Source organism: Podarcis muralis, chromosome 2 (genome assembly GCF_964188315.1).
Source record: "Podarcis muralis chromosome 2, rPodMur119.hap1.1, whole genome shotgun sequence".
In the NCBI taxonomy this organism is placed as follows: Eukaryota; Metazoa; Chordata; class Lepidosauria; order Squamata; family Lacertidae; genus Podarcis; species Podarcis muralis.
Window position 1 is genome coordinate 107,971,087 of NC_135656.1, and position 11,242 is coordinate 107,982,328.

The 11,242-nt window shown below is 45.5% G+C and overlaps 1 protein-coding gene across 1 annotated transcript; it reads right to left on the reverse strand.

The window, feature by feature from the left end:
• Positions 1–352: 352 nt before the first annotated feature.
• Positions 353–11,131, reverse strand: MRPS18B (mitochondrial ribosomal protein S18B). Its single transcript, XM_028714136.2, has 7 exons — positions 10,799–11,131; positions 8,701–8,851; positions 4,241–4,338; positions 3,960–4,028; positions 3,090–3,156; positions 944–1,003; positions 353–696 (listed from the first exon to the last, which is right to left on the reverse strand). The coding sequence occupies exons 1-7, from the start codon at positions 10,886–10,888 to the stop codon at positions 485–487; spliced, it is 747 nt and encodes a 248-aa protein (XP_028569969.2). The 5' UTR covers positions 10,889–11,131; the 3' UTR covers positions 353–484.
• Between the last annotated feature and the right edge of the window lie 111 nt (positions 11,132–11,242).

Consider the following 11,242-nt stretch of genomic DNA (forward strand, 5'->3'; position numbering starts at 1 on the left):
ATCTTAAACATGCCCTTAAGACAGGATTAGTGAAGGAAAAGACAATGGGGAGGCTTTTCCATTTTCCTTTGACCTTGCAGAGAAAACATTTGCTCAGTTTGGGAATCAAAATGGTTTCAAGTCGGTCTTCCTGTGCTGATCTATGTCCGTGCTTGGTTGGTACACTTATGAACATTAAACCTGTATCTAAGACCTCAAAATTCCCATCACAGAATAAACACAATACCTGCTCACTGGAAGGGTGAGTTTGGAGTTTATGGTTGCCCAGTACCCAACATTTGCTTCTCCCCTACCCCACACCGCAGTCAGATATTGACAAGGGGGGGGGGGAATCAACCACCAGAGTCACGGATAAGGTCTTTGACTTTATTGACACATGGGTAGATAAGCAAACAGAAGGCAGCCAAGATCTATCCATCCAAACTGGATGTTCAAAATATTTTCAAGGATCTATTCTACAACCACTAGGTACCACCTGCTTAACTCACGGAGGGCTGCTCTCCTCTTTCAGGTAGTCCTTGTAAATCCTCCTCATCCGTTGAATCTCCTTCTCCGGGGGCTGCTGCCACTCGTACCACTCATACCACGCTGTCTTGTTCTGCAGGGCTGGGGACGGAGGGGTCTTGGTGACAGCTGGATGCCGGTTGCTGTAGTCCTCGTGGAAAGTGACGAAGGGGACGCTAGAGGATAAAAGGCCTGAGGGAGGGGGCGGAGGAGTAAACATGTCAGAAAGACAGCTTCTTGCTATCTCCAAAGAAGATGGAACGACACCCCCTCCCACACCCACAATATCTCCCTGTTGCTGGGCTGAAGAATCTCCCACTGCTGATATGGAGTACGGGTGGGGCTGCGTTATCCCACACACAGCCCTGCAGGCATCCTCTCCCACTCCAGCTTCAACCCAACTCTCTTCCCCTCCTTTGCTCAGCTTCATGCCACTCACCACTGTCCCGAGCCATCTGAATAGCTTTGGTCAGTTGCTGATACTTCTTCATACAGATACCTGCGACGGAAGGAGGCAAACGTTTCAAAGTGCAGCAGAGACTGCATCCGCATGCAAATAAAAACTTGTTTGCACTTAGGGAGGAGAGTCTATCACGCTTCTTATACCTTAGAACCCGGACAGGCCAACTTCTCTACTCATGGAGTCGATTCTCCAAATCAAATAGTCTGGTAGTGTACCTTTTCATGAGTACAGTGGTACCTCGGGTTAAGAACTTAATTCGTTCTGGAGGTCTGTTCTTAACCTGAAACTGTTCTTAACCTGAAGCACCACTTTAGCTAATGGGGCCTCCCGCTGCCGCGCGATTTCTGTTCTCATCCTGAAGCAAAGTTCTTAACCCAAGGTACTATTTTATGGGTTAGCGGAGTCTTTAACCTGAAGTGTATGTCACCCGAGGTACCACTGTAATCATGATGTCACAAAAGAGCTTGAAAGTATGGAGTCTGGGCATGAGCAGGCCTTTCCACAGGAAAATGAGGAGGCTCATGTACAGTGGTACCTCGGGTTACATACGCTTCAGGTTAAATACGCTTCAGGTTACGGACTCCGCTAACCCAGAAATATTACCTTGTGTTAAGAACTTTGCTTCAGGATGAGAAAAGAAATCGTGCTCTGGTGGCGCGGCAGCAGCAGGAGGCCCCATTAGCTAAAGTGGTGCTTCAGGTTAAGAACAGTTTCAGGTTAAGAACGGACCTCTGGAACAAATTTAGTACTTAACCCGAGGTACCACTATACACCTTTTAAAATAGGTCAGGATTCTAAGAAGCTGCCTTATTCCGAGTCAAACCACCTGACAGTCTAGCCAGTGCTGCCTCCTGTGATTGGCAGTGGCTGGCTCACCAGCATGTTAGGCAGATCACCTGCTGCCTCGTTTGCTTGTTAATGCCAGGGATTAATCCTGGGAACTTGTATTGCAAGGCATGTACCCTCCCACCCAACTACCATCCTTTCCCTAAAACCTGGCCACACAGCATGACCAATTCCAAGGAGGTCAGGTCAGGTTGTGCAGCAAAACTATGCTTCTGGCCAACAGGCTACTCTGTGTGGCACTTAGAAAAATATAAAAAAACCATAAAGAGCCCTGTTGGCTCAGACCAAAACTCATTACTCCAGCATTCTGTTTCCTCCAGCTTTTTCAGAAAGCCCACAAGCAGGTCTTGAAGCAAGTGGTGTATACCGCCTTTCATCCGAAGATCTCAGGGTGGTTCACAACATTAAAATACAAAATAAGGACGCAAAATGCGTAATAAAATGCCCCCAACACATTTAAAAGGTCTTAGAATGTTTATTTAGCCAAAGGTCTGGATATAGAGATACGTTTTTGCCTGGCGCCTAAAGATATGTAGTGAAGGTGCCAGGCGAGCCTCCCCGAGGAGGGCATTCCACAAACAAGGAGCCACTGCAGAAAAGGCCCATTCTTGTGTTGCCACCCTCCAGAACTCTTGTAGAGAGGCCTCAGATGATGAGTGCAGGAACCAGTCAGTTAATATGTGGAGAAGGTGGGAGAAAGCTAGAATTTTTCCAGTGCTGCCAACTATTTCAGTCCAGTATAGTCGCTCTGTGGTGTTTGGTCTAACAGGGCCAAAATTAATAATGATTACTGCTGCACACAGAAGACCCAGGTTCAAATCCCAATTCAGACACAAAGCTCCATGGATGGCCTTGGAGAGGGAGAAGACAACCATGAGTCTTTTGAAAGAAAGGTGCAATAAATAGGCAATGGACTGGGATCATGACTAATGGACGCTAATAGATATACATTCCATGAATCTGACTAACCCCTTTTTTAAAGCTGTCTAAACTTGTGGTCATCTGGTTGCAGTGAATTCCATAAAAAAATATGTATTGCGTGAAACAGTTGGGTTTTTTTAGGGGGTCTGCCCTGAATCCACTGTTAATCAGTTTTGGCGAGTGACCACAAGTTCTAGTACAATGAGAAAGAATTTGGAGGCTGAGAAGAGCCTCTCTGGCATTTGCCTGTCTGGTATAGGGTTCTCACTTCCTTCCAGTGCCAGAAACCTCAACAAGGTAGACAACAACAGGGATGTAGAATTAAGTGGAATGGGGGATATGAACGGTGGCTCACCTGTGTGCGTCGGGTGGTAGGCGATGCCTGTGTGGGGGCTGATGAACTGCTCCAGAAGCCTCACATTCTGCAGGAATAATCAGACTTTACATGTTACAATTCAAAAAAGGGATCATGGGCACTAAAGCTATTTCTGCCAGTTCCCTATGAAGCTGCCATTAGTTAGTTAGACCATTGGTCCATCTTAAACTCAGTCCTGTTGATACTGTCTGACAGCTGCTCCACAGGACCTCCCAGCCCTACCTGAGATGCTGAGAATTGAACCAAGGACCTTCTAAATGCTAAGTAGATGCTTGACCAAAGAGCTACATAGCTCTTCCCTTTGGGGCCATCTGACATGCTGTGGTGGCGACGTGAGCCGGGGGCCTTCTCTGCAGCCACAGAGTGTCCTCTCTAGGGAAGGTCGCCTCATTCCTCCCTTACTGGCTCTTAAGATGTCAAGGCAAGAAAGCTGGAGGGCCTTGAACGTTGTACTTTTACCTCTCTTGCCGGTCCCTGCTGTTCTGATTAACATGGCGACCAACCCCACCCCCCCTTTTCAAAATGTAGCAAATTTTTATACTACAGTGGTACCTCTGGATGCAAACGGGATCCATTCCGGAGCCCCGTTCGCATCCTGAAGCGAACGCAATCAGCGTCTGTGCGGGTCGCCACTTCTGTCCATGACGTCATTTTGAGCGGCGAGGCCCGAAAGTAACGCGTTCTGTTACTTCCGGGTCGCCACAGAGCACAACCCAAAAACACTCAAACCGAAGCTACTTCAACTTGAGGTATGACTGTATTTTTTAACAAGTCTTGTTATCTGCTTTGGAGACTTTCAGTTGAAAAGGAGGTTATTTCAATTCAGAAACAAATTTTGGTTCCTCTTACCCTATAATCCAAGAAGAGGTTTTGGTCTCTGCAGATAGGGCAGGGATTCCCACAGACGTGCTTTCCTCTCTGCAGGAACAAATGGATGAAATGAATGCCATTACATTTTAAAAAGAAGAGGTGCTGGTATCGATAAAAGTATCATGGGTTCCACCAAAAAATGGCTACTATAGGCAGCCCAAAAAGAAGTGACGGTATTGTGTCATACACACACAGTATCCATTTGGAACTTAGTTTTCCTGGCACACATCACAAAAAAAGAGGGAAAGAAACACACTCACAATGCAAGTCTTCCGGGTCTTCTGTGGCGGAATCTGGCCCTTGTGATTGCGCCGGTAGCCAAACCAGACGGGATTGCTGCCATATCTTTCTATGTATTCTAAAGGAGGGAGAGAGAAAACGATGCCAGTCAATCACAGTAGCATTTTGTCAAGGCTCTCCAAAAGGACAACACAGCAGAAGCTTCCAGCCTCCTGAGCCCAACTATTACAGATTCAAGTACACATCCGCTTCACACTGCGTGCCCCAGATGAAACAACAGGCTTACTGTATTGTGAAGGAAAAGGTGACGGTAGTTTAAAGAAACTTGGGCTGCAGCTCTATCGACTTGTGAGCAAGCCCCACTAAGCCACATGATTTACCTCAGAGCAAGTCATGCCTTCGACTGCACCGTTCATCAAAATCTCAGGTGGTGGTTAAAGGAACATTGGTGTTGTGATGAACCACACCCATTAAAAAATAAGTAATTTATTTAACACACCCTCTCCAAGACTACAAGCATCCCTTTGAGCACAAGCCCATGCACGACTTCTCAAATGTAGGTCCCACGGGGCTCAATAGATTTTATTCCCATCTTAGTGTGAAACTGTTCTCAGAGCCTCTCTGCAGATCTGTCTCACCCTATCCTTTAGCCGTTATTTCTGCCAGTGATATTTGTTCCTCCAACTTGACCACCCCCAGTTGCCCCAAAGTTTCCTGCTCCTCTTCCCTGCTGCCCCTTGTGGCTTGAACTCCCCACGTAGCACTTTTTTCCTTCAAAACCTACCGCTCTCATGAGGATTTTTACTTAACTGCTTAGTTCTCACTCCCAAATCAACTGGAGATTATGTAGCTGCTAAGCGCATTGACCTCCTCTTCATCCAGTACTGCCCTTGCCTCACTCTTTCTTGCCTTGACCCCATTACCTCCCTCTGCTGTTTAAATTTACATCCTAACCTCTCTCTCTCTCTCTCACGCACACACACACACAGAACGCTCTATAAAACACCATGAACACTGATAGTGCTATATAAATAAAAACAGCACAGAATTGCTTGCTGGGAGTTCAGTGAGTTTTAAAATCTAGCTGTCACCCAATTGCTACTGCTATGTGCCCCAAGCAAACTTTTGTTGTTGTTGTTTATAGTCGTTTAGTCGTGTCCGATTCTTCGTGACCCCATGGACCAGAGCACGCCAGGCACTCCTGTCTTCCACTGCCTCCCGCAGTTTGGTCAGACTCATGTTTGTAGCTTCGAGAACACTGTCCAACCATCTCATTCTCTGTCGTCCCCTTCTTCTTGTGCCCTCCATCTTTCCCAACATCAGGGTCTTCTCCAGGGAGTCTTCTCTTCTCATGAGGTGGCCAAAGTATTGGAGCCTCAGCTTCACGATCTGCCCTTCCAGTGAGCACTCAGGGCTGATTTCCTTAAGAATGGATACGTTTGATCTTCTTGCAGTCCATGGGACTCTAAAGAGTTTCCTCCAGCACCATTATTCAAAAGCATCAATTCTTCGGCGATCAGCCTTCTTTATGGTCCAGCTCTCACTTCCATACATCACTACTGGGAAAACCATGGCTTTTACTATACGGACCTTTGTTGGCAAGGTGATGTCTCTGCTTTTCAAGATGTTGTCTAGGTTTGCCATCGCCTTTCTCCCAAGGAACAGGCGTCTTTTAATTTCGTGACTGCTGTCACCATCTGCAGTGATCATGGAGCCCAAGAAAGTAAAATCTCTCACTGCTTCCATTTCTTCCCCTTCTATTTGCCAGAAGGTGATGGGCACAGTGGCCATGATCTTCGTTTTTTTGATGTTGAGCTTCAGACCATATTTTGCGCTCTCCTCTTTCACCCTCATTAAAAGGTTTTTTAATTCCTCCTCATTTTCTGCCATCAAGGTTGTGTCATCTGCATATCTGAGGTTGTTGATATTTCTTCCAGCGATCTTAATTCCGGCTTGGGATTCATCCAGCCCAGCCTTTCGCATGGTGAATTCTGCATATAAGTTAAATAACCAGGAAGACAATATACAGCCTTGCCGTACTCCTTTCCCAATTTTGAACCAATCAGTTGTTCCATATCCAGTTCTAACTGTAGCTTCTTGTCCCACATAGAGATTTCTCAGGAGACAGATGAGGTGATCAGGCACTCCCATTTCTTTAAGAACTTGCCATAGTTTGCTGTGGTCGACACAGTCAAAGGCTTTTGCATAGTCAATGAAGCAGAAGTAGATGTCTTTCTGGAACTCTCTAGCTTTCTCCATAATCCAACGCATGTTTGCAATTTGGTCTCTGGTTCCTCTGCCCCTTCGAAATCCAGCTTGCACTTCTGGGAGCTCTCGGTCCACATACTGCTTAAGCCTGCCTTGTAGAATTTTAAGCATAACCTTGCTAGCGTGTGAAATGAGTGCAACTGTGCGGTAGTTGGAGCATTCTTTGGCACTGCCCTTCTTTGGGATTGGGATGTAGACTGATCTTCTCCAATCCTCTGGCCACTGCTGAGTTTTCCAAATTTGCTGGCATATTGAGTGTAGCACCTTAACAGCACCATCTTTTAAAATTTTAAATAGTTCAGCTGGAATATCATCACTTCCACTGGCCTTGTTATTAGCAGTGCTTTCTAAGGCCCATTTGACTTCACTCTCCAGGATGTCTGGCTCAAGGTCAGCAACCACACTACCTTTTTTATTTAAAAGTTTGCCATAAAGCAAACTATATGGCTTTGCTAACCATTCTTTACTGAGAATCTGGTAAATATTCATAGATGGCCAGAAGAAACTACTTTATACTGAATCAGGCCAATGGGTCATCCGGTGTCGTACTGCCAATGGCTCTCCAGAGCTTCAGGAAGAATGTTCCAAGCACAGCAACTGGAGGCACCGGTGACTGAACTTGACCCAGTGAGCTTAGTGCTCAACTCTAGCTGGAAGGAGGCAAACAAGATAGCCGCACGAACCCAAAGCAGAGAGCCAATGGCCGCATGTTCCCAACAGATACAAGGGAAACCACACAGAGCAAGCATGCTGGTCCTGCTTTGGAACATGCCTGGAAAAAATACTTCTGAGAACCATTTGTATGCTGTCCCACAGGAGAAAGGCATGGCACACTTATAAGAACTGCATGTACGTAATGGTGTATGTGGGGTTAAAAAAAGAAAATGTAAAGTCTAGTCCTTGGATAGGCAAGCTAAGGTCCAGGGGCCGGATCCGGGCCCAATCGCCTTCTAAATCCGTCCAGCGGACAGTCTGGGAATCAGCCATGTTTTTACAAGAGTAGAATGTGTCCTTTTATTTAAAATGCGCCTTTGGGCTATTTGTGGGGCATAGGGATTAATTCATATATATTTTTCAAAATATAGTCCGGCCCCCAAAGTCTGAGGGACAGTGGACAAGCCCCCTGCTAAAAAAGTTTGCTGACCCCTGGTCTAGCACATTTCTGTAGGAGATTCTTCCAGCCCTGATAACCCTCTAGATGTTGCTGTTTGTTTGTTTATAACTTGTTGTTCACGTAAGAAAATAACCTCTAAGGGACTTACAAAAAGTTAAAACATGAAGGCATAGCACAAAGTTAACAATATATTACAAAAAAAAAATCACAAACACTGTAAAACAAACCAGGTAATGGCAGAAAACTTTAGCAATATAGAACATTTGATCAACAAACAACAGAAGAATTAACCTAATCTGTCAGTGCATGGGAGAAGAGGACATTTTTATCTGGTGCCAAAGAAATGTTAATAATGTTGCCAGGCAGACCACAACAGGGAGAGCATTCCACAAGTGGGGAGCCACAGCTAAAAAGGCCCTTACCATTGTCACCAACTCCAAACCGCCAATGGCCAGCTCCTGTATGTAACTGTACTGTTACATACAGGCAGGGGTCAACATTCTTAGCCATGGGGACTATCCCAGGAGTAGCCAATGTGGCGACCGCAGCACCTGGAGACAGTCAGGTTGTGTATCTGCAGCAGTGACCAGAGGAGGAATAACCCCGGGGAGGAGTACAAAGAGAAGAAATGCCATGGTACACCTGCAGCAGTACAACCAGACACCTTCACCTGCCCCAGGTGCAACAAAACATGTCTCTCCAGTATCAGCCCCTACGGCCACAGCAGGTGCTAACTCTCCAATGGTTTGACTCCACTCACAAAGGTGCACCCATCCACTGTCTCCCTAGACAGACAGATGCCAACATGAGCCAATGTGGCATCTAACAGATGTTGTGGACTACAATTCCCTAATCCTCAGGCCATCCAGGCCAAGGCTGGTGGAAGTTGGAGTCCACAACATCTGGAAGGCACCACACTGACTAATAGAGCATTATTCACTTTTATCTATGTAAAAAGATCTGCAGTCGCATGAATGTCATTGCAGCTCATGCCCTATTCTTAAACGACACACCACTTTTTTCACTTGCGTGCGCGCGCGCACACACACACACACACACACACACACTGCTGCTGCTCTCCTTATATTCCCCAGATACCTTCAGACTCAAAGTACTCCCACGGTTTCTCTTTAAAACGTGATTCTGTGTCAGAAGCCGCTTGCTCTGTGGGTTCAGCTTCGCCGGCCTCTGTGCTGTAAATACGGAAAGTTAATCGCTTGGGCTGCAGGACGGAAATGCTGGATACATTCTAAAGGGCAGAAGCAAAGCAAGGCATGTGTAAAAAGGCAGATATCAATATGAATGGTGATAGTGGTTTGTTTGTTTTTTAAAAAGCAGAAACCCTGTATCGGGAAGGTTTTAATATTTGATGTTTTACAATTTGTTGAAAGCCACCCAGAGTAGCTGGGGCAACCCGGTCAGGTGGGTGGCATAGAAATTAATAATAATAACAATAACGCAGTAATTATTATTATTACATCACAGCAAGTTCAAAAGGCTATATTCCTCAGAAATTAGGGGCCCCATTTGCCATCTCCACTGCCAATTCAGCACACAATAGAAGACAATAAAACTATTCTCATTCTTTCTTGAAACTATGCAAAATAAGTAGCAGTCATATTTTCACTTTTCCTATAGGGAAATTAAAATGCAGCCAATATGGGGGGTAAGGAATTCTGTGGTTATGATGGAATTCAAATAATTCTGAGAGCCTGGCTTCCCACAATATGCATTTATGGGACAGAGAAGACATAGTTCTCCTGTTAACCATGCTCTCTCGTCCATCATGCAGTGTACACAATACATAGTTGAGCTGTACAAATCACCAAGTGTATCACACTTATGTGTGCAGCCATAGCTTGCACCTGCGTCCACCGTAATGTATGAACAAGCCTATTAGAAAAAGCTATTGTTACACTTTAAGAATTGGTGTCTTTTGCTTTCTCCCCCACCCTTCTCCTTTTTAGACTGAAAGCCTATGGGAGGGAATGTCTTGTTTTGATTGGCTGCAGGAAGGATGGGGGGCTTTTCAGATGAAAAGCAGCAGGGTGAGCTTTCTCTGCATAAATAAAATGAAAAAACATGGAGAGGCTAACACAGATTTAGCTTATTTGTTGTTGTTGTTGTTTAGTCGTGTCCGACTCTTTGGACTCTTCGTGACCCCATGGACCAGAGCACGCCAGGCACCTCTGTCCTCCACTACCTCCCGCTTATTTATCCTCTAATAAATTAGCTTGAGTAATAAATTAGCATGAGTTTGACCAAACTGCGGGAGGTAGTGGAGGACAGAGGTGCCTGGCGTGCTCTGGTCCATGGGGTCACGAAGAGTCGGACACGACTAAACGACTAAACAACAACAACAACAAATTAGCTTATTTATCCTGTAATAAATTAGCTTATTTATCCTCTAATAAATTAAATAAATAATTTGTCCTCTATTAAAGCTATATTAAAGAGACTAGAACTGGCTATGAATTTAGTAAGTAATTAAATCAGGCTGCAATTCTTACCCTGCCTTACTTGGGAGTAAGCCCCATTGACTTCAGCAAGGCTTTCATTTGAGTAGACATAGATAGGATTGTGCTGTTTTGTTATTAACTGGCTCATGCTCTTAGCAAAGGATAAAGGTGAATTAACACACTAACATGCGGGCACCATCAATTACTGGTAATTAATTATAATCAGACACCACTGGGCATGGTACTTTAGATTATAATCTCTTCCGGGCAGGGACCGGAACATTGTAAAATAAGAATAACTGCCTGTAATACAGAATTTACACCCATGCTTCCCAAGTCCAAAAGTGCATTCCATTTTAGTTACAAAACCATAGCGGACAATTAATACAGAAACAGCTTAAGATTTTTTTCTCTGAATAGATAAATGGATCGTCTACAATGTCTATATAAATACAGCGATATAACCATGGATACAGACATCCCGCTTTCCGCAGCGGGAAAAAGAGGAAGAGCCCCGTCATTTAAAGCCCTCATTTAAAGTTTCTCGTCAGGTAAAAGAAGCAACGATGGAGAATTAGAGAAGGGCAAGAAAGGAGAAGGAAACAGAATTAGCCGAACTTAGTACGAGCACAAAGAGAAACAATTTTGTTTCTGCGGAAGCCTCTAACCCCCGCATAATAAAACGAATACTTCGAGTTGTAGGCGAGCTCCCCGGTGAAACACAAAAGGCTCCTCACCTGCGCCCAGAGAGGCCTCCGAAGCACAGTGCGAGCCACCAAGCAGCCCAAGCTCCTGCTGAGCAGCATGGCACAACTGGAGGCCGCCATCTTGGAGTCCGAAGGCTTCGCTGCGCATGCGCCATAGCGCTCCTTCCTCAAGGTGACCTTGTACGTGGTGCCCTCGGGGCATCGACAGGTTTGGGCCCATAGTTAAAAAAAAAATTTATTCCCCCAACAGCCTCTGGTATTTATTCACATATAAAAGTCCACGACAAAAAAAACCAAAATGGAAATTTATTTAAATTCGCGTTTTGCTATGACGCGGCCTATTCCCCGTTCAGCCCAGTCTCGCGCACGCGCACAACGCTCTCCACAATATAAACACTGCGCCACAACCCGCCGAACGAACCCCCCCCCCCCCGCGCGACCCCCGATAGAGCTTCTTCACTGCGCATGAACACA